This window comes from Ambystoma mexicanum, chromosome 5p (assembly GCF_040938575.1).
Source record: "Ambystoma mexicanum isolate Mex_15411 chromosome 5p, UKY_AmexF1_1, whole genome shotgun sequence".
In the NCBI taxonomy this organism is placed as follows: domain Eukaryota; kingdom Metazoa; phylum Chordata; class Amphibia; order Caudata; family Ambystomatidae; genus Ambystoma; species Ambystoma mexicanum.
In genome coordinates, this window is record NC_090930.1 from 686746750 (window position 1) to 686768632 (window position 21883).

Here is a 21883-nt window from a genome sequence, read left to right on the forward strand (position 1 = left end):
GATGTCCCTCGACAGCCGCCGTATCGACGTCGACGTCATCCTGCCTATAAAGGCCTCGCGCAGCGTCCGTTGCTCAGTTCCGTTTTGTAGCCCACAATAATTCTTTCTGGACTAGACTAATCACCCTGAAGGAGCGTAAACTGCAACAACAAGGGAAGTAGTACTGCGGGGATGAATGGGAGGGTCGATAAGGAATACGTCGGAGGAACATCCCATCGAAAGAACGTTACAAGGTAAGAAGTAACTTGTTCTTCGAAGGGATTGTGTCCTCCGACGTATTCCTTATCTTAGATAGGCTCCCATAGCAGTATTCTGTTATTGGAGGTGGGAGTACTGACTTCATGCTTCCTCTTATTGATGAATAGAGTGCAATACTGCCCTTCCAAACCTAGTTTCCTGACTGGAGGAGGAATCCAAGTTGTAAAACCGTGTAAAGGTATGGACGGACAACCATGTGGCAGCCGCACATATGTCTCGAACCGGCACTCCTCTTTTGAGGGCCGATGAAGCTGCGATACCTCTGGTCGAATGAGCCCTAAGATTTTGAGGAGGCTCTTTTCCTGCCAGTTTATAACATTCCAAAATGGCTAAAATAATCCATCTGGAAATGGTCTGCTTAGTTATCGGTAGCCCCAGCTTGTGACCTGCGTAGCCTACAAACAGCTGGTCTGCTTGTCTTATCCTAGCCAGTCTACTAATGTAAAAACGTAAAGCCCTTCTTGGGTCCAGCCTGTGTAACCTCTCTTCCTCTTTCCCCGGGTGGGGAGGAGGATAGAAAGATGGAAGGGTAATCTTCTGTGTGATATGAAATTCAGAAACCACCTTTGGGAGGAAATTAGGCTTCACTTGCAGAACAACTTTGTCTTTGCGAAAGATTGTATGAGGGGGTTTACAAGAAAGAGCGTGTAACTCGCTCACCCTTCTAGCAGATGTAAGTACTACTAATAAAACAGTCTTAAGGGTAAGAAACCTTAACGAACAAGAGTGGAGTGGTTCGAAAGGTGTGCCCATCAGGAAAGTTAGGACTAAATTTAAATCCCATAGGGGAACCTGGAATGGTCTTGGGGGATAAACGTTAGTTAACCCCTTTAGAAACTGTATTACCAAGGGTAACTTGAAATAGGATGGGTTTTCCGCAGTGCGCTTAAAGATGGACAGCGCTGCGAGATAGCCCTTGATAGTGCCAACTTGAAGGCCTGAATTTGCTAAGTAGAGTAGAAAGGATAACACCGTTGGTGTACCACATGAAAAGGGGTCGATATTCTCTTCTCTACACCAGCTGCAAAATCTGTTCCAACGGCAGCGGTATAAAGATTTTGTTGCTGGCCTTCTTGCCGAAAGCAACACCTCCATAACGTCATCAGGGAGGTCCCAATCCTTGTACCTCAGCCTTTCAGAAGCCAAGCGTGAAGGTTGAGGGTTTTGATGTCTTGATGGAGAACCTGACCTCCCTTCTGTGAGAGCAGCTTCTCTCTGAGTGGAAGTCGAATTGGAGGGCAGATGGACAAGTCTAGAAGGTCCGGGTACCACGTTCTCCTGGCCCAATCCGGGGCAATTAGGATCATGGTTTTCCGGAATCTTCTCAACCTCCTGATCATTTGAGGAATGACAGGGACTGGTGGAAACGCGTACAGGAGTGGAAACTCCCAGTCCACTATGAACGTGTCTCCCAGAGCTCCTCTCGGGGGAAATTCCCTTGAGCAGAACAGATCGCTCTTCCTGTTGACACTGGTGGCGAACAGATCCACCTGAGGGGTTCCCCAAAGGGAGGAGATCTCTTGAAGGACTTCCTGAGCTAGTTCCCACTCGTGGGAGACTGTGCTCTGCCTGCTGAGAGCGTCCGCTGTCAAGTTCTTCTCTCCGGCTAGGTGAACTGCCGATAGAGAGATTTCTTCTTGGATTGCCCAAAACCAGAGCTGCATCGCCTCTCTGCACAGTGGTAGTGATCCTACGCCTCCTCTTTTGTTGAGGTAATGCATGGCCACTGTGTTGTCCGTCATTATCAGGACATTCTTTCCTTGTACAGATGGCAGAAAAGCCTTCAGCGCAAGTTTGATGGCCCTCAGCTCTAACAGGTTGATATGTAGTCTGGACTCCGATGGAGACCAATGACCGCTGATCGTCAAGTCGTTGGCGTGGGCTCCCCACCCCGTAAGTGAGGCATCCGTGACTACTGTTATCTCCGGCCAAGGTTGCCAAAACTGCTCTTCTTTCAGAATGTTTTCCTGACAGGCCCAACACTGAAGGTCTCGAGCCACCCTGTCGGGAACCTGAAGAAGATCTGTCATTCTTCCTGAGAATTGTGACCACTGAGTTCTCAGTGCCCACTGGAGAGATCTCATTCTCAGGCGAGCCTCTGGCACAAGGAAAATGCAGGATGCCATGAGGCCTAGCAACCTCAAAAAGTCGAAGGCTGGGAGACGTTGGGCATTTTGAAACTTGGTGACCATCTGTAGAATATCTTGAGCCCTCACCTCTGGTGGCGAGGCTTTTCCCAGGGAAGTGTCCAGGATCCCTCCGATGAACTGGAGTCTCTGCGATGGTATCATTTGTGACTTCTTTAAATTGAGGGAGAAGCCCAGTCTGTGAAGGGAGTGGCAAACATAATCTAGCTGGATCTGAGCTTGTTCCAAAGATACAGCTCTGATCAACCAATCGTCCAGGTAGGGGTAGATGCCAGCCACTACCAACATTAACTTGGTGAAGACCCTCGGGGCGGAGGTCAGCCCAAATGGCAGAACTCGAAATTGATAATGAGAGTTGCCAATTGCGAACCTCAGGTATTTCCTGTGTTTGAGATGGATTGGCACATGAAAATAAGCATCCTGAAGGTCCAGAGATACCAACCAGTCCTTGAACTGAAGGGCCTGAAGGATCTGAGAGAGAGTTACCATCTTGAATTTGTCTTTCCTGAGGAATTTGTTCAATTCCCGCAAGTCTAACATGGGTCTCAGTCCTCCGTCTTTCTTTGGTATGAGAAAGTTAGGGGAGTACCAGCCCTTGTTCCTCTCCGCTACAGGTACCGTTCTATGGCACCTTTCTCTAGCAGGTCTAAAATTTCCTGCAAGAGGAGCGGATCTGGAGCTTTTTGAGAGCTGATCCCCGGTGGATGACTCTGAGGTATGCGTAGGAGGGGCAGGCAGGGGCAGGCAGTAACCTTGTGCAACTGTCTCCAATGCCCAAGCATCTGACGTGATAGCCTGCCATTCCGCCAGATGTTGAGTTAACCTGCCTCCTACAGGTGTCTTGTGACGGAACCTCAGAGTGGTTTTGGGGCGACTGATGCAGATGCCGATGGTAAAGAGGCACCTGCTGTTGCTGCGGCTTTTGAATATCTACCCCGTCCACCTCGGGTAGTTCTTCTTTGTCCCCTTTGAGCCGGTCGTCCTCTACCTCTTCTGAATGCGGAGTAGAAGCGAAAAGACTTGCCTCTCGCAGAGGTTCCTGTGGGACGAAAAGGTGTCTGATGGATTGCAGCGCCTAGGGATTTTGCTGCTGCCTTTGATGTTTGCAGTTTTTCTAAACTGACATCCGCCTTTTTCCCAAACAAAGAAGAGCCATCAAATGGCATATTCAAGAGCCTGGCTTGCACATCTGGGGCAAAACCAGACTTTCCCAACCAAGCAAATCTCCTGGTTGTTGTACTTGCCGCCATTGCTCTGCTGATACTGTCAGCCAAGTCAATGCCCGTCTGGAGGGCTTCGCACATAGCGTCTTTACCGTTGCTTATGATATTTAGGAACGCCTCCCTTTCTTCTCCCTCCGGGATGCAGTCAGCCGCTGTAGAAGCACACTCCCAAAGTGTATGGCTAAATCTAGCAAAGGTGCAAGTAGCATTAATAGATTTTAACGCCATGCTACATGCTGAAAAGACTTTCTTAGCCATAGCATCGTATTTCTTATCGTCCCTGTCCTGTGGGACGGTAGGGTAAGCAGTCTTGATGTCAGTAGAAGATGCTGCCTGTACCACCAGACTTTCTGGGGATGGGTGTTTGGACAAAAACTCCGGGTCTGCAGAAGATACCCTGTATTTAGCAGACAGTTTTTTATTTACTGCCGGGACGACATCTGGGGTTTCCCAGTTCGTCATTATTTTTCTTTGAAGAGCTTTATGAAAAGGTATACAGGATCCTCCTGTGGACCTTTATCAAGAATATCCGTGAGGTCATCCTGTTTGAAAGCCGGTGAAGGTGTTGACCACCCCATAAATTCTGTAATCCTGGCCATTAAGGCTCTATAAGGGGTTTCAGCATGCTCCCCCGGGTCTGGCCTAGCGAACTCCACCTCTGTGGAAGTGTCTAAACCACTTGCCTCATGTAAGGAATCATGGAGTTCCTTTAATCTGCGTTCCTCTGAGGATAACTCCTCTGGAACTGGGGTTGCAGATCCCTGCAACTCAAATGGCTCTTCTTGATCAGACAGTTCTCCCTCTTCCATAATTGAAGACATTGTTCTCAATTGGTCTGAGCTCACAAAGGGTGTGAAACCCATCTCCAAGGTAGAGGGTGCCAAACTTGTCATAATCGGCCTCGAAAACGTCGATGTCGTCGACGCCGACGTCGAAGGCTTCGAAAGTGGTGTCGAAAACAAAGGTGGAGGCCTTGAGGTCCTCGATAGAATCGGAATTCTGCTCGAGGATATCGACAATCTCGACGACATCGACATCGAAGACCTGGGAATAGCCACTGGGTGCGCCGCAACCGTGACTTTCCTTGGCGTCAACGCCGGTGTCGAGGATGGCGTCGAGTCGACAGACCCGTGTGTCGAAGGTCCCTTCGACAACGGCGTCGAAGACACCGACCTCGGCGTCGACGGAGCCTCCGTTGACAGCGTCGACGGAACCTTTGAAAAAGGATTCGAGGTCTTTGCTTTACTCGAGGGTTTGTGACGCGCTCAAGAAGCTTCCTTCGCCGGGTGCTGCGACTCGCTGCGTTTTGGACCTTCGGGTCTTTCGACCAGAGCATCGCTCTCGGCAGTCTTCGAGGGGGTCGAGGCCGCTTTCTCGAAGACGCTCATCATATTTTTTCGGAATTCCTCCCATTCAGCCCGGGAACTATGCTTTGTGGGCCAAGGGATTCTCTTAGGTGAAACAGAGGAAGAGGAGGACGAAGAAGGGGATCTTCGGCGTCTCCTTTTCGAGTGCTTCGATCTCGAAGAATGATGGGACCCGCTTTGAGACCTGGAGCACAAATGGTGACGAGGAGAGGAATGTCTCGACTTCGTCAAGGAAGAAGTAGCTTTAGAAGTGTTACCTTTTTCCAGCTTCCCCCTACGCTCCTTCAGGGCTTTAGCTGTCATGGACATACAGTCCTCACACTCCGAACAATGGTGTTCAGCTCCCAAACACCACAGACAGACCCTGTGAGGGTCCGTTATCGACATCTTTTTTCCACAGTCTCTGCATTTTTTAAAGCCGGACCGAGGGGTCGTCGGTTCAGACGAGGAAGCCATCGAGTATGGATCGAATATCTCGAGGAAAATGGAATAATATATCTACGAAACTGAGCAACGATATTCCGAGGCACTGAGTAAGCGCGGAAAAACGGAACTGAGCAACGGACGCTGCGCGCGGCCTTTATAGGCAGGATGACGTCGACGTTGATACGGCGGCTGTCAAGGGACATCGACTCGGCGGACGTCGACACGCAGCGCCCTCTAGAGAGAAAAAATTTCCAAGGCCAGCAAAGCTGGAAAGAGATATCTAAGATAAGGAATACGTCGGAGGACACAATCCCTTCGAAATTGAGGGCCTCAATAGAGTGGATAGTAGATGGAGGTGCAATGACTCCCTATGGAGGTACCCACTCTTTGCTGAGCAGCTGTCGAAGGACATTAGTGAATATTTTTAGATAAATGACACAGGTGGGATGGACATTAATGTGGTTTGGGATGCAGGAAAGGCCACCTGGAGGAGGCTTCTTATGACGGAAAGGAGCACGCAAAAAGAGGGAGCAGAAGGTGAAGGTGCTTAGACTGGGGGATACCCTACGTAAACTGAAGTATCTTAAGCAAACATTCTATGAGAAACATGGATAACTTGCACAGCAATGGCTCAAACTGTTTCTGCTTGTTGTGAGACGAAGACTTACCAACATTTAACAACAACAAAAAATGACTAAAACACCACATAATAACTGAACTGAGTGAGGCAATAAGAGCCGGTGCTCAGGAATAAGACCTGGGGCTCAACCCCTGCAAACACCCTCCCAAATTAGGCACTGGCCCCAAGCTAAAAAGGGGCAGGAGTGGAGATGAACAAAAGCTCTGCTTATCCCCAGCTGTCACACTATGTACAAATATGTATTGCACCTAAACCAGATCCAACGATGTGAGCATCAAACCTCTGTCGTGGATTTTTTGGAGGAGGAACCAGAGGTTCTTCGAGTTTTATTTGCATTGTCATTGGGATTAGTGGGGTCATGTTCCACATTACTTAAGATAAAAATGCTGTTCTCTTGCCCTGTTGTGGCACAACCGTAAGAAAATCTTTTAGTGAAACGTAGTAAATTAACCATAACTTTGCTGACGTTTGCTCAACATACCACAATGCTCCAACCGCACGGATGTCAGACTATGCTGCATTTATGATCCCTAATACGGATGAAACATGTATGTCACTGCCTGAATCCTTGAGAGCGGCCGTTCTTTGATTAAAGAGGCTATATTTAAAATAGCCCTGCCTTATAATTCAAAGACAATTGTCTGGAGCAATAGGCTTGAATTTGAACAAATGTCTATACCCACAATTCATTGCTCATGTCGCTCTGTACTGGAGGTAAACTTCCAGTGATGGCTATTGCGTAGCACTGTGGCATGTGTGGTTTAGCTGAAATCATGTTTCAGGAAGAAGAGTTTCTTCAAGCCCTTCTAAACAAATCGGAACTTTGCTAGTGAGACTTGAAGAAATGCATTTCAAACCCGTTACTGTGGTGTTCCATTCCACTTCAGTGGTAAGACATGTTTCAAGAAGCCAAGTGAACTTCACAGAGGATGCAACTCCTAGATTTACTTAAGAAAGGATTACTCTGCAGTTTGTACAATGCTGACCAACTTAAAATGGGGTTAGCAGATAAACACACATTTTCTGCTTCAGATACTGCCTCCAAACACATCTCCTCTGGGTCAGATCTACATCATAAAACTGAAACCTAAAAGCTCGAATTACAAAATTGCACAGCCCACTTGTTCGCAATTTGTAATTCAAGCTTTTGGGACTTTGTTTTTTGCCCTTGCTGGCCATTTAATGTATGCAAGGGACACCCCTGCAACACCCGCAGCCCATAATACAGAACTAGGGGAGCAGGGGACACCCCCGCAACCCCTGCTCCCCTTGTTCGGTATTATGGGCTTCGATTTTTTATGCCAGGTCGAATACACAGTAAACGTGCATTCAACCTTTTTTTCTGTAATTTGGGGTAAACCCTCTGGTTCTCCCCCCCTATGTCACTCACAGTCTTTAGGTACAAAGTTGCACCAATGAGTGATGTCCTGGTCACCAGTTGGCCACATCTGGTGACAAAATGTAGGGTAGTGCCACTCAGGTGTTGAAGGTTGCTATATTGGAGCTCCAGTGCAGGGCACAATATTGAAAGACCCTTTTCAGCCGTTGCCACTTCCTTGCTCTTTCCTCTTCCATCTTCCTCTCCATCCTATTTTTCCACCTCCTTCTCATGTTTCTTTCCTACTTTTTTCCCCATCTCCTTCTAGATCTTGTTCCTTGCTCCGTCTCCAGCCTCTTCCTGATGTCTTTGCATCTCCCCCTCAACCTCTCTCCTCTAAACCTTTACACCATTACCTACTGCTTCTCCCTCTCTTGATTGCTTACTGTCTTGGTGTTTGGTGTCAAGCAATCTGTGTGATTGGCTGGTATGCAAAACATCCACATGTTCTTCAAGTGTCCGTCCTAATAATTTCACAAGCCCCAGGTGTGTCTTGTACTTCTCCTCCCAAGCAGTCTTGTTTAGCCCAGGGTCCATTGCTTTGCGGGCCGAAAGTTTAAAATGAGTCCCCGCCACCCTACAATCAGGATGTTGCAAGATTGCGCCCATCTGTTGTTCACTGCCCACATACAGGTTCGTTCATGAGCCTCCCACTGGTCTTGCTTTACAGGTAAGTGTGTAAGCAAGTTCACAAGTTCTCTCTCCAGTCATTAATGTGGGGCCCAGTCTAGTGCAACACAATTTCCCTTCATATATGCCCATGTATGGTTGTTGGTGTGACCATGCTAAGCAAGCTGGAGAGTAGAAACAGGCTCTGGGGAATCCTGTGTATACATGAAGGTACAGACCACTCTGCCTGGTGTCCTAGCATAAGACATAGGACTTAGTCACAAGCTCCCTTCCTTCCTTCTACAGCAAAACAGCTAGCTTGCATTCCACATAGACTGGCCCTCAACTCCATAGTTAATGTCAGTGGGCAAACCCATACATAAATGAGAAACTGGGTCAGGCTGCTGATCTTTGCTAGCACTAAAAATAGCCCTGCTATATCAAACATTCCATAGTTTTCAACCAACAGAATAGCTCGTGTCTCACCTGCATTTGCATATTTTACTATATCTCTGTAAGAACGCCACTTCCTAAAGATATGTCTTCAAGCTCTGTAAGGCCCTAATATAGTGGGGACTTGGAACATTCTTAGAACTGAAGTCAACAAAAGGCCTTTCACTTTTGTTAACCAACTTGAAAAAGAGAAGGGACGCCCCCCTTAAGCAACAACTTCACCACACACCCAGAAGTTCGGTGTGTAGAACTAGATTGGCTAGTGAGCTTTATATAGTCACAATAAATACTGGAATGTGTAGCAACCAAAGTACCATATTCAACTGCTCTACCAATCTCCATGGATTTTGAGAAATAATGCATTTCCTGCAAATAAATGATTAGCCAAATAACTCTTTCATGTGGATGTTCAGCCCACTGGCATTTCCATGTAGCATTTATGTTTTTCCTGGTATTGCACTGGACTCCACTGAATGTGCCGACAACTGTGAATAACCTTTCAATGTTTTGTTCCCTTTCTCCGTCTCTGTGCCACAACTTTGAGTTGGGCATTGATGCAATACATGTTTGTACCTAGATGGCAGGAGGACACGGGGTCATCAGGTGACTCAAAACCAATTCTGAGTTCTCTAGGTCCTATGTCATTGTTTCATAGTATAAACTGGCTCTACAAAATAATAGTTGTTGAAGTTGAATGAAAATGTATTTAGTTTTCTGCTTGAGTCTGAACTTCCTTTAGGATCCTAGGGCTGCGTCCCTCCCTGTCTCCTTGGTCAGGGTTATCACCCTGCATAGGCCAAAATGTAACACACAGTCTACAAGATTTTATAAGGCTTCCAAGCACTTTTTTCTTGTCTTCGGGGTCTTTCTTGGCTGGCACAGGCTTTGTCATGCTGTCTTGTTGGTTCCCCTAGAATCACAACTACCAGGTGCCACCACCCCAGCACCTTTCGCTCATTAGATGGGTGCCAGCGATCAATTATTTCAAGAACAGTTGCAGGTGGAGTCCTTTCGAGCAGAGGCTCAGAGCCAGATTTCTCAAGTCAGCCCTTTCCATTTTTTTTATATGTGCATACTACAACTTCTGCTAGTGAACCCAAGGAAAGATTCTTGGTTAAGTAGGGTGCAACACATTATGTTAGGAATGAAGAGGAGGCATGGTGGATTACCTGTATCCAGCCTCCCTGGACAACATGCAAGTGCTTGTGGAGGTCCCCAGACCCCAGGGTCTCCAAGAGCCCTTCTCCTACCCTCTCTAGCATGACTTTCACACTAGGAAATGGAATCCCCACTGTAAATTCTCCAGAAAAATGACACTGCATTTTGCAGAATGTATGCAGTACGGGCAATCATTTCATTATGGGGATGGATAGCAATGGCAGTTTTACTATGATAAAAAAAAAGATGGGCTTACTAGCATTTCCTCACAGCAGGCAGTGGATGGATCCTTTCTGGACATCCCCAGGAAAACGTCCTCAGCTGCGACGAGTTGCTTGAAGATGATCTCATACCTAAGCAACACAAAGCCAGTCCATGTAAGTATGTATTTATCTGGACATTATCTGAAGCATTAATAGCACACTAAGAATATGAACATTAAACAATAATAAATAAAAAGGAGTAGAAAAATAATAATAAAATCCAAAGAAAAAGAAAACACGATATAGCGATACAAAAACCTTTCTAAATAAAAATAATCATTTGGAACAAAGGGGCTTTTTGACTCTTTCTAAACTGAATCAGAGACCTCTAAACGTGAAGTGAGACTAGCAATTGATCAGACGTTGGTGGAACACTTAAGGACCGTTTTAAAGACTTTGGAGTTCCAGACCCTTGGTCAAAGCGCAACCCAGGAGAACCAAACCGCAGGCTATTTAAGCCATAACTCATTAGAGAGCGGTTTGGGTGTCTGGAAGAAGTCGCTAGTGGAGGTTGGAGTGAGCTTGTGAATCAGACGAGAAGTGGGGGAAAGAAGCTGGAGGGAGAGAGGAAGGAGCGGAGGAGACTGGATACAAGAGGGGAGAAGGAGCATCAGGAGGTGGCAGGAAGTGAACATCAGGAGGTGGTAGTAAAGAAACAAAAGGAGGAGTCTGAAGCAGGAGGAATCCAGCCTTAGTTAGCTTCTTAAAACAGGGACCTGGGCTCATTAACGAATTCCACACCGATCTAAAGCACTGGAAGTCCCATGAAATCTCCTGGTTTGGGCGGATTACATCCATAAAAATGAACATAATCCCCAGGTGGCTGTACTACTGCACAGCACTGCCAATTCACATTCCGGGGTCCATCATGGCCTCTTTGCAAAAGAAGGTACAGGAATTTGTATGGGGGGGGAATCCCCGAATTGGCAGGATAATCATGATGCGGGGGAAGGTGCAGGGGGGTCTGGGAGTGCCCGACATGGCTAGACATGCCCTAGCGGCGCACTTATCGCATGCATACACTTGGGCCCAAATGACGGATCAGCCAAAGTGGATCCAGCTTGAGGAGGCCTGGTGCCCGGTTGCCCCATCAGAGCTCCCACACCTACCAAACATAAAACCCCAATCGAACAGCGGCCCCCTCTCTGCGACAAACACAATCGTCTGTAGTTGGAAAGCCGCAGCCCGGAAATGGGGCATCCGGGATACGTTGGGCCCTCTCGCCCCCATCTGGAACAATCCCAACTTCTCACCAGGCAATCCCCCACTGGGCTTCGAACCATGGAAAGAGGGAGGACTATCATAAACCAGTGACTTTTTGGAAGAAGGAATCCCAATATCGTTTGAGAGATGTAAGACTAAGTTTGGAGTGGACGAGCGGGAAAGATTCCACTATGCCGAAATCCGGCACTGGTTATCCCACAGAGAGGTTAAGAGGAGATGCGCCAGGGAGCTGATAGCCCTAGAACTCTCCTTAACATCCCCAACTCCGCGAGGCCGAACCTCGGCTCTCTACCGACTACTGGACAGGTCGGACCCCTCAAAAAAGAAAGGTATATGCTTGAATGGGAGAAAGACCTAGGCAGAGAGATAGATGTCGAGGAGTGAGAGAAAATATGGACTAGACTACATAAGAGCACTCAGTGCATTACGAACAGGGAAGGGGGCTATAAATTATGCTGCAGATATTACATCACCCCAGTTCAATTAATTAGAGCCAACCCGGACATACCTGCTTCTTGCTGGCGCGGATGCAGATCCCCTGGGTCCCTGTTCCACTTGGTCTGGGCCTGCCCGAGAGCAGAGACATACTGGAAAGAAGTATTGACCTATATTAAGGAAATCACAGGCTTATCCATCCCCTGGGACCCTGGTATAATCCTCCTGGGCGAAACAGGGGTAGGTGCGTTCCCGATCTCGGGCCCTATATCTCGCCTGTGTAGGCATCTCCTCCTGGCAGCAAAATTCGCGATGGCCCGGTTTTGGAAAAATGAAGAAGGCCCCTCAGTAGCATTATGGTGGTCCAAATGTTGGGACATAGCAGCCGCCGGAAAGGTTATGGCAATCGGGACAGGCTTCCTAAATAAAGCCCTAAACATCTGGGCCCCATTCTTGGACTACGCAGCAAAATACCCAGCCCTCACTAGAAGGCCTCTGCTAACCATATGGCTTCAAGGGGGTACACTCTAATAAACCCAAGCCACAGGGGGGAAAACACCAGACGTAGAGACCTCCAGTCTCCCACTTTGCGAAAAGATTGGGCATGGACAAACACAAATATGGCCCTAGCCACATGATCATGATTATCCCATGGCGCAAACTGCATTATTGTTTCGGGATTACTAATGAACATTGCAATGTTGTTGATGTTGTGTACACTTCTCTGATGCATTTCGTTGTTGTGCATAACGCATACTTTAAAACCTAATAAAATGTTATGAAAAAAAAAAAAACAGGGACCTGGAAGTTACGAGAGGGTAAGTATTACCCAAGGCAGTAAATGATGGGGTGAGAGGAGGTATTGAGGATAACGTTGAGGACCCTAAAGCATGGTGATGAGGCCTTTCAGAAGCTCTTTTGAATATGGGGCCGCCAAACCCAGCTAGCTCTAGTTACCAGACAAAGGGAAGCACAGGAATTTTCTACAGATAGTCGCTGTGGCACAGCGCTGCCTAGGGAATCTACAGGAGGAATAAGAGGTGAGCTATGCCAGTTGCCAGAGTACATTTGAGAGAAAGTAGCTCTCACAGATGGCACAGGAATCACTCCAATATTCAGAGAAAGTTAAAGTGTTGTTATTGTTTATTCAATGTGTCCTAGGAATGTCACTCACTCTCTCTTCTCTTGGAAAACATCTCCTCCTTAACCCAGGTGTCTCTAGCCCAGGAGTAGTAGATAGATCATGTTAACCAATACTGCCCAACTCTGCCTTATACTTGATGATAAGACCTAAAGGCAAGGTGACTTTTGTATCTAGACACTGCAAATGCCTCATGAAGCATGACATAGCAACAGATTCAAAGTTCAAATCAAAATGATTCAATAAATCAAATGTCAGGATGATAGAACGTCTACCTTGCCCTATGCTCAGGTGGGATTTCTCTACATGAACGAAACTAAGGAGAGTCTGAGTCAAAGAGTTCAGCTTAAAAGTCTGCCTGTGTCCAAAACCTATCCTTGCCCTCACAACTAAAGCTAAATAACGTATAGGGATGTCCATAACAGAAGAAATGGTGATGAATGTGAAGTTCAGAACTTCTTCCAGCTCTTAGCTTCCTTTCCAGCCCCCCTTTCCCAAGTTCAAGTAATTTCCACAAAAGTCTCAAGATTACCTTTCTCAAATTCAATGCAATACAGTTCCACACAATCCTCTGGGTTCTCTTCCCCAAGGTTAAAGCACCACCGTTCAAAAAGAAAAGGGGCTTGGGCTCCTTCCTCAAGACAGCATACACAGTTCATCAGGTCTCAGGGTTCCTTTCCCGAAGACTTCAACGTAGCAATTGATATTTGTTTCTGTCTTTCACAGTTCAACACAACTCTAGGTCAACGGACCCTCCTTTTGGATTGCATCACCAATACACTTACAGTGCTTTTCCCTGGTTTGCTTCACTATAGACAGTTTCTTGAGGGGTCACAGTTCGCAATACTTCTCTTCACTGTTAACTCTCAACAAGAGCACCATCCGGCTGGCATCCTTTTCACTAACCTATTTTTTACCAGCTCAATTTTTGTTTCATAATGTCTTTGGCTTTCACAATTTAGGGATCACGGGTCTAGGCGCAGTTGTCAGACCACACGGTCCACCCATCACAGGTCACGCAACCAGGAACCCTAGACTCTTCAGCCCACCAAGGTTCTTCTGTACCTGCCCCTGTGCACAGATTCACATTCACTTAGATTCTCCATGTCGGCCTCTTGTCTGTGTGCAGTTTTACAAACTGCTGGCTTCTCCTGGTTAGCCTCTTGGCTTTGCCATGATGTGTCACGCCCGTCTTGCCAGTCTTTGGCCTTGCCGCACTGTATTCATGTATAAAGGTCACTTAATGGTGGTTTTATTCATGCTCCACCTTTCTGTTGCATTCTTTCACACTTGCACTCTTTTCCATAGGATGCTTTCACATGGGCACTCTCCCCTTTGACTTTCATCAGCTACTAGCGTTGCCCATAAAGGGTTTATTCCGTTTGCTAATCAATATGCTTTTTTTCAGACTGTCATTCAGTTCGGTATTCAATATGCTTAGTTTCAGATTTTCATTCAATTCGGTATTCAACATACTTAAATCAGCTTGGTTTCAGGTTCTCATTCATACAGCACTTTGTGACTTATGCGCAGCCCACTAGCACTCTGGCTTTTGAGTGGCTTTCCGAGACAGTCACCAGTCCTCTGCATTCTGCTTCGTTCGCTCCAGCTGCTTCCTTTCTGCTTCTCAGGCCTGCAGGCCGACCGCTGCGAGCGCCGCTCGCAAGCCCTGTGCTGGCTTGAACATGCCAGCAACTCCACTGCTTCTGCATGGATGTGGACAGCGTCCTCTCTCCTTTCTGCTGGTTCACAGCACCAGCTGCTTTTTCTTTGACATGGAGGCTCCCACACATGTGGCAGCCTAACCGCCCAACTCGTTGTGGGCTCCACAGGTCCTCTGGGATGTCGGCTGACATCCTGCCTCCTCCTCAGGTCCCAACACGGCTGCCTCCACAGGTTGTAGGTGTGGATTTGCAATTGGGCTTACCTGACCATAATTAAAGGGACATGCCTGACCCTCACAATACTCTGCAGGCATCTTCCTCGTCCCAGTACTAAAGTAGTGAAATGGGTTTTTAGTGTTCATTACCCTCAGTTGCCTCTTCCTCGTCCCAGTACTGTCAGAGGTAAAATGTGGGGAAATGAGGGGAGCTAGTTTACAGTAGCCTATAAAGGCTGAGGGAGGGTTAATTTGGCCATCAATAGGGAAAGGGGGATACCATGTCTCGCCTGTGGGCACCTCACTCCCAATCCCCAAGGACCCTCCACCCTGGTGATCCTCCCTTGCTTCTCCACCCATAGGTTCAGGATCCAAAAGTGATAGCCTTTCCCTGGCCACCTGAGAAGAGGATCTGGGGAGAGTAGGAGTGAAAAGACCCTCAGGTTTCTCATCACACCCTCAGGGACTTCCTAAAACGTTCCCTCCTCTATCCAGTTATTAGTGTTCTATAGGGCATGGGAATGTGCCTTTGCATATACTTTGGTCGATTTCCTCTTGAGTTTGTCAAGTTCACACTCTCCTCCCCCTTCTCCTGTTTGTGCCTCCTACTACCCTCCTTAACCAACTCCACCCACCTCTGTTTTCTCCACCCTCTACTCTCCTGTCCCTCTGATGTCATTCACTTCTTCTTAGACTTGCTCCACCCTTTGATGTTGGTACTTCCTCCTCTACTACACCTTCCTCCACTCTACTACCCACTCCTCCACACTTCTACTCCCTCTTCCACACTACCACTCCCTCCTCCACACTACTACTCCTTCCAACTACCCAAACATCTTCCATTTACTCCATATCATTCACTTCGCAGTCACTCCTTACACTAACCCTCTAACCACACTAGTCACACAAACACGCACACTGCAGACACTTCCAATCCGCAGCTAATGCCTCACCGTCTCCAGAAAATACCTCCACACTCTACAGTCCTTCCTCTTGTTGCTGCAGGTAAATCTTCCACTTTACCTCCAAAAATCGCCACAGTAATTCTGCTAGCAGAAAATCCACCAAAAAACCCCAACGAGTCCTGTGGGCTAAATAATTACACCACATTGCCGCCATTTGTAATCCCTGGTAACTCCACAGGACCAAGTGGCGTAACATTAATTGGGTTTAGTGGTAATTTTGACAGATTTACCACCAAATTCTCACCAAACTCATAATGAGGCCATGTGTGTAGGTTCCCGAGACAAAGACGCCCTAGGGAGGAGACAAAACTTGTTATTCTAACCCTTCCTTGGTAACTGTTTTATTTGCAATCTCTTTGACTATTTTGGCTGAGGTATTTCTTAGGCTTTACTCTAAACACATTTGCACCATCTCAAAGTGCTGTATACATTGGTGGGATGGTTTCAGCAAAAGGGCATTGCTTGAGAATTGTACAGCAGTAGCCAAAATGGAGAAAGTTCATCCAGCATGAAACAAAACCAATGACCAATTGCTAGGCAATGCTGAGTTTGGAATGTCACCATGTGCCATAACATATTGTGCTTATGTTACAAATAAGAATGTGTGCTTTTACACACAAACACGAAAATATATACACCGTTAATAGATGTCAGCTGGTTGACATTGATTGACACAAGTACCAGACAGAAGGGTGTGCTTCAGTAAAATGTTTTTTAGGGATCATGTGCAAATTAGGACAAAACAACAAACAGGTAGGATATAAATGACGAAACTAAAGTTGTCGCAATAGTTATTGTCCAGGATGTGAGTAGTTTAGCACTTATACTTTCACTAGATGTGCAATAGAGTTTACCATTTTCTGACCCACAGCTCTTGGGCAACCAAATGTTTTCAGGAACCTCTGGCTTGGTGCCTCCAAGGGGGGTTCCTTAGACTTCCTGCCAGGCTCGTACCAGGGTTGGTGCTTTCGGGTGGGTCTAGTGAACCCAGATGGGGTCTGGCGTGGCCCTACTCTCACCTTCCACTAACTCCAGGCATTTTCCTGGGACCTACTTTTCTGTCTCTCTAGAAAGCAACAATTGTTAAAACAAAAAAGTTCTCCCAGTTCTCAGTAAGTCCAGGGCCGGGTTTCTCCCTGCCGATTAACACACTATCCAGTGAGGTTACGGTTGCCCCTTTTACAGATTTTTACACATTCATAGGAATGAAAATCAATTTGTTTCCTAGCTGCATTCATGTGTAAAATGCATATCCCCCTTCACATTTTTAGTCCAGCACTCTTCCACTTTACTTCCCCATGATACCTCCTCCTTTCTGCTTCCAGGTGTTTTTCCACTCCTCCAGCTCTCTTCAACACTTCCATCAATTCCTTATCACTTTCCTTGTCCACTTCACCTGGTCTGATAACTCTTCCCAGGTCTCCCTCGTCATAACCCTCTGGGTCTTTCTCATCCCCGCCCTCTGAGTATTTCTCCTTCCACTGTTTATATCTGTCTGCTCCTAGCCATCTGGGACTTTCTCTCACCACACCCAGGGTCTTCTCCTCCCAGCCCACTGGGTCTCTTACTTCTCCACATCTAGGGTTGTTCTTTCCCCACCCTCTCCACAGGCTCTAGGAGATCTCATTCAGTGTCTTGTCATTTGCCACAAATAAGCTCCTGCTCCGACCTCCCATGGCTTTCTGGCACAGGCCCGTCCTTTATAGGGCATTGGCCCACACCTCAGCCTCGACCAGATATGGGAGCTGGGAAGGGGAATGGCTATCAGGCTATAGCCATGGGGCTGGCTGATGTGGGACTGGAGATTGGCTCATCCCTCCCTTTGGGAGGTCCTCAGTCTGAATGCCACACCTTGGCCTTGCCTTCCAGCTTCTCTCTAAGTAGGAGAACTCAAGTATATCTATTCAAGCAGCCAGTGTAGGGATTGGCTGGTGGGCACCAATCCAGAGAATGGCATCCAGCTATGATTTGTGACTTGGGGTTAGCTAATCTCTCCCATTGGGCTGTCTTCTTTCTGGTGTTGGGATGGACGTACAGCGTCCCAGCCAGGCAAAGAAGTTCAGATTAAGGAAATCCTATTAGAGACCAACCTTATGGACGCAGAGTTAAGGTTGTGCACGGAAAACGCACACATTGTATTAGCTAGCTACGACACTTACTAGATACCCACATATAGCAACACAAAAAAGCAACAGATGTATTAATGTTGTGGTTGCAGAGATTATAAATGGGGCATTAGTATAGGCCTGGTGTTTAGTTAATGCATTGTGATGTTGGGTAGTGTGATGTGTGGGAAGCGTGGAAATAATTGGAAGATGGAGTCAGCAAGGTAGCATGATAACAGCGAGGTTGTTGTGGCAATTACACAGAAGTAACGTTTAAGATGTAAGACCTAATCCACAGTTAGCAGACAAGAACACAGGCCTTGGTGTGGAACTGCGGCTCTGCTAGTTCAGCTGCAATCCCCTTTCCCATTCACCAGGAGGGAAGCAGAGGTCATGGGCACCCATGGTGCACAGATCACAAACTGTATCCATCTACGGGCCTGAATGTGATGGGAGCAGAATGTTAGTTGGTAAACTAGCAGGAAGGGATGCATCCTTTGAAGGACACATTTATGGGAATAGGGCATGGCGCTCTGCGATGGCCATGAGCCAGGCAAAGATTTAGAACACATATGAAAATGGTCTTGGAGCCCCTCTACCGAGAATGACCTGTTCCCACTTAGGATGATCTACAACCACGTTTTGGCTTACTGTACCTTTCACGGTGGAGAAATGCTAGTTTCATATCAGTCTCGTTGCACCCACTTGGCCAGTCCAGCACCGAAATGCTAGGCAATTCTCCTCTGAACAAGAGTACAAACAGCAACACCAGACAAGTGTTTCGGGCTAGTCGGGCCTCATCAGTGAGGTGTAGCTGTGCCTCTCTAAGCAGAGTGAGCAAGTGGTTCATGTCTGGATTACCATGGGTAATTTAGGGTGAAACCCCAAGTCCCAAACCATGTATGCAAAAGGTCTGGGAGCCCATCTACCAAGAACAAATGCGGCCAAATAAATTGTTCTCTGGGTAGGGTCCCACTCGGGAGGGTCTACAACCACTTTTTAGCTCACTGTACCTTTCAAAGAGGAGAAATAACCATTTGCATATCAGTCTGGTCCACCCTTGCTTACTTTGTACAACTTGGGGTTTCACCCTAAGTTAACCAGGGTAATCCAGACGTGGACCCCTTGCTCACTGTGCTTTAGAGTGGTTCAGCTTTACCTCACTGAGGAGGTCCAACAAGGCCAAAACACGTGTCTGGGGTTGCTGATGGCACTCTTGTTCAGAGAATTGCCTAGCCTTTTGGTTCTGACTGCCTTGTGGGTGGGACCAGACTAATATGCAAAATGGATATTTCTCCGCCGTGAAGGGTGCAGTGAACTAAAACGTGGTTGGAGATCCCCCTGAGTTGAAGAACTTCCATAGAACAGGATATTTGACCCATGTTCATTCTCAGTAGAGGGGCTTCTACGCTCTTGCTTAAAGATTTAAACACTACTGGCCCTCACCCCGGGATGGCCACCCCATACGAATTTCACCTAGAAACACAATTTAAGCAAGCACAGCCTTGATATTCCGATTGAAGAGTGGTACCCATAGTCATGTCATCCCTAGGCACCTAGGGTAGGGAGGAGGTAGGAGGGGAGCCCTGTCTGGAATGTTTTGTGATTCGGGACAGGAGGAGCAGAGGTGATGCCAATACATTTAGTACAAGGTCGGAGGTGCAGCTCGTGTGTGCCATGGTGTCTGGGTTAAGGAAGGCGTCTGGGTTAATGAGGAAGCCTTTTAGCTAATCAAAAAGCAGGGTTGACCTCGCAAAGATTCTTTGATTGTGTCTGGAACCGGAGGGTGCACATCATGTGATAGTCCCAAATTTACGAGCCTTTTGATAATAGCACACCAATCATCCATTGAGTTCGGCAGAGACAATTTAGGGGACCACATGTCTAGGGGAACAGGAAGTATAGATGTGGCCAATCGGTCAAGGGACTATATGGGGGAATTAGCATGTTCTATAGGTGGTAGCCAATTAGGGTGGTGGGATTATGTTGTACTCATTATGTGTAATTTGTGGTTTTCCACAATAAAAGGTGTAACGTCTTGAGATAAGACGAGATATGTGTCAGTTTGGTTATACGGAACCGTCAGAGACTCTTTTTGCATGTAATAAGCCTAGTTTTCCTTGCAACGAGGTGCAATAATTACTTTGGTCGTTTGGATTGCTTTTTCTCTGCGAGTTTTGGGATGCCATCCATTCAATTTGGTGACCCCGATGTGATCCCAGACTCTTCGTTAGGTTGGGAAGTCTCAGCCGTGCATCTGAGGTGTGGCGCCCATCTACAGCAACCATTTTGTCGTTCACGACTTGACAAGAGGTTCACATGCACTGTATTTGTCAAAAGCCCTGTCTGCTCTTTGGACCAGGGTGCTGCTTCCAGATTGTGCAGGCTGTTGACGGGACCCCGTAAAGTAGGAACTCGGGAGAACACGGATGTAAGTACACCTTTGTGGGAGAAAAATGAGGGGAGAGTGGGTATGTGTGGAGTGATTTAGTGGTAAACGGATGGAGTTTTAAAGCCACATGGTAACATTTAGCGTTTTTTATAAGGTGACATCACAGTACATATCATGAGGTAAAGGATGAAGAGAAAGAAAACAGGAACTTCTCTGATTGTGGAGGAAAGGCAGCGCTGCAGAATAAAGTAAGAGGTGAAGTTCAATATATGGAGGGCTTGGGATCCCTCCACTTGGCACAAGGGAGTGTGAGGAGGTAAATTCCCTCTTCCCAAGGAAAGGGGAAAGAGGAAGAGTCTACACCATTTGTAAATAATCGTGTTTTGTTGTGTGGGTCCATTACATTGCAAACCTGGGTTCCCGTCGCTGGCAGGAGGGGGCATACAGAGTTAAATACCCTTGGCTCGAAGTCGAGATTGAGGAAGGCTCTAAAGCATTGTGGGCATATTTGTGGTATTATTAAAGTGTTATTGGGTTGTTGTGGAGTGGTTATTGAATTGTGTGGAGAGTGTTGTGGGGTACTGGAGTGTGGTGTGAGGAGGTGACAAGGGAGGGGAAACAAAACAAGATGGGCGGCTAAAAGGGAAAGGAAGGGGATTGATACAGCTGGATCGGTATTTATAAGGTAAAATAGTGTCACGAAATTAGGCAAGGATAAAAGAGGAGTTACTTGACGCCACTCGAGTATATGTGTACAGCACTTCCGCTGTACCGGAAAAGATCATGAAGTACCAAAATGAGTGGGTGGTGGAAATGAGAGGGGGACTGTACAAGCCCTGGCCCGAAGAAGGAAAGAACAGTCGAGAGGTTCTGGGTCATGCGTAATACTTATTTGGCGGTGAAATATAATGGAAAGAAGTTGAGAAATAGAAAGGGCATTCTTGAGCTTTGGGGAATGGTAGAAGATTTGGAAGATGTCCCCGAAGATCCAAACAAAGGGGAGATAGCAATACAAGCAGCTTGTGTCACTCCCGTACCTAGGGTGCCACCCATGCCCAGTGAATAACCCACAACGCCCACAACACCCACAACCACAATAGCCCAGCCACCCCCCCATGCGTGTTACCCAATGCAAGTAGCTGCAGGATATACAAACCTTGAGTATGTGCCCCATGCAACCTCAGCCCCCCCAACATATGAGTATGTCCCACAGCACCCAGCAGCGAGTGCGGTGTGCAACCCACTAGTGATGGCAACAGAAGCTATGGCACAAAGAGATTTAGAAATGGTGCTCTGAAGGACAGATACAGAGCTTGCACAAGTAACACAGGAAAGGGGATAAGGGCAGAGAGCGTCGATAGGTACTGGCAAGTGGAGAGCAGGTGATATCCTATTTAGAATTGACGGTCCTGCGATTAGGGATGTACATGTTGAAACACAGGATGAGGACCACAACAGTGAAGGGTATGGGAGCATGACCGTGAGGCGACAGTTGAGATTATGAATCTATTCGATCACATGTTGATGCTGGAAGGCAGAGAAGGAGGAAAATTGTGGGACAGATGAGGAGTAGGGAGGAGAGGTGCTGCCTAGAATGACACCAAGGGTGGAGAGTTTGTGGGGCCCAAGATTATGAGCGCAACCAGATTGTATGGCAGTGGTGAAAGGGAAGCGAGGAGGGAAGAAGTTGCCAGTGAAGCAGGTTGGGACGCAGTTTCTGTTCTGACATAAAGGCCTTAGCAGAGCACATTATGTGCCTTGGCCACAAATGAACAGAAACAAGTTCATTAAAGCACTGCCCTCGCTAGACACAGCGGTGG

The 21883-nt window shown here is 47.2% G+C and overlaps 1 protein-coding gene across 2 annotated transcripts in view; it reads right to left on the reverse strand.

The window, feature by feature from the left end:
* DNAAF6 (dynein axonemal assembly factor 6) overlaps nucleotides 1-21883 on the reverse strand; it is a 502401-nt gene that overhangs the window by 64297 nt on the left and 416221 nt on the right. For both annotated transcript variants that reach the window (XM_069613060.1, XM_069613061.1), the window contains exon 5: nucleotides 9916-10012. In XM_069613060.1, the coding sequence (XP_069469161.1) occupies nucleotides 9916-10012 (97 nt within the window). The remainder of the gene's footprint in view (nucleotides 1-9915; nucleotides 10013-21883) is intronic.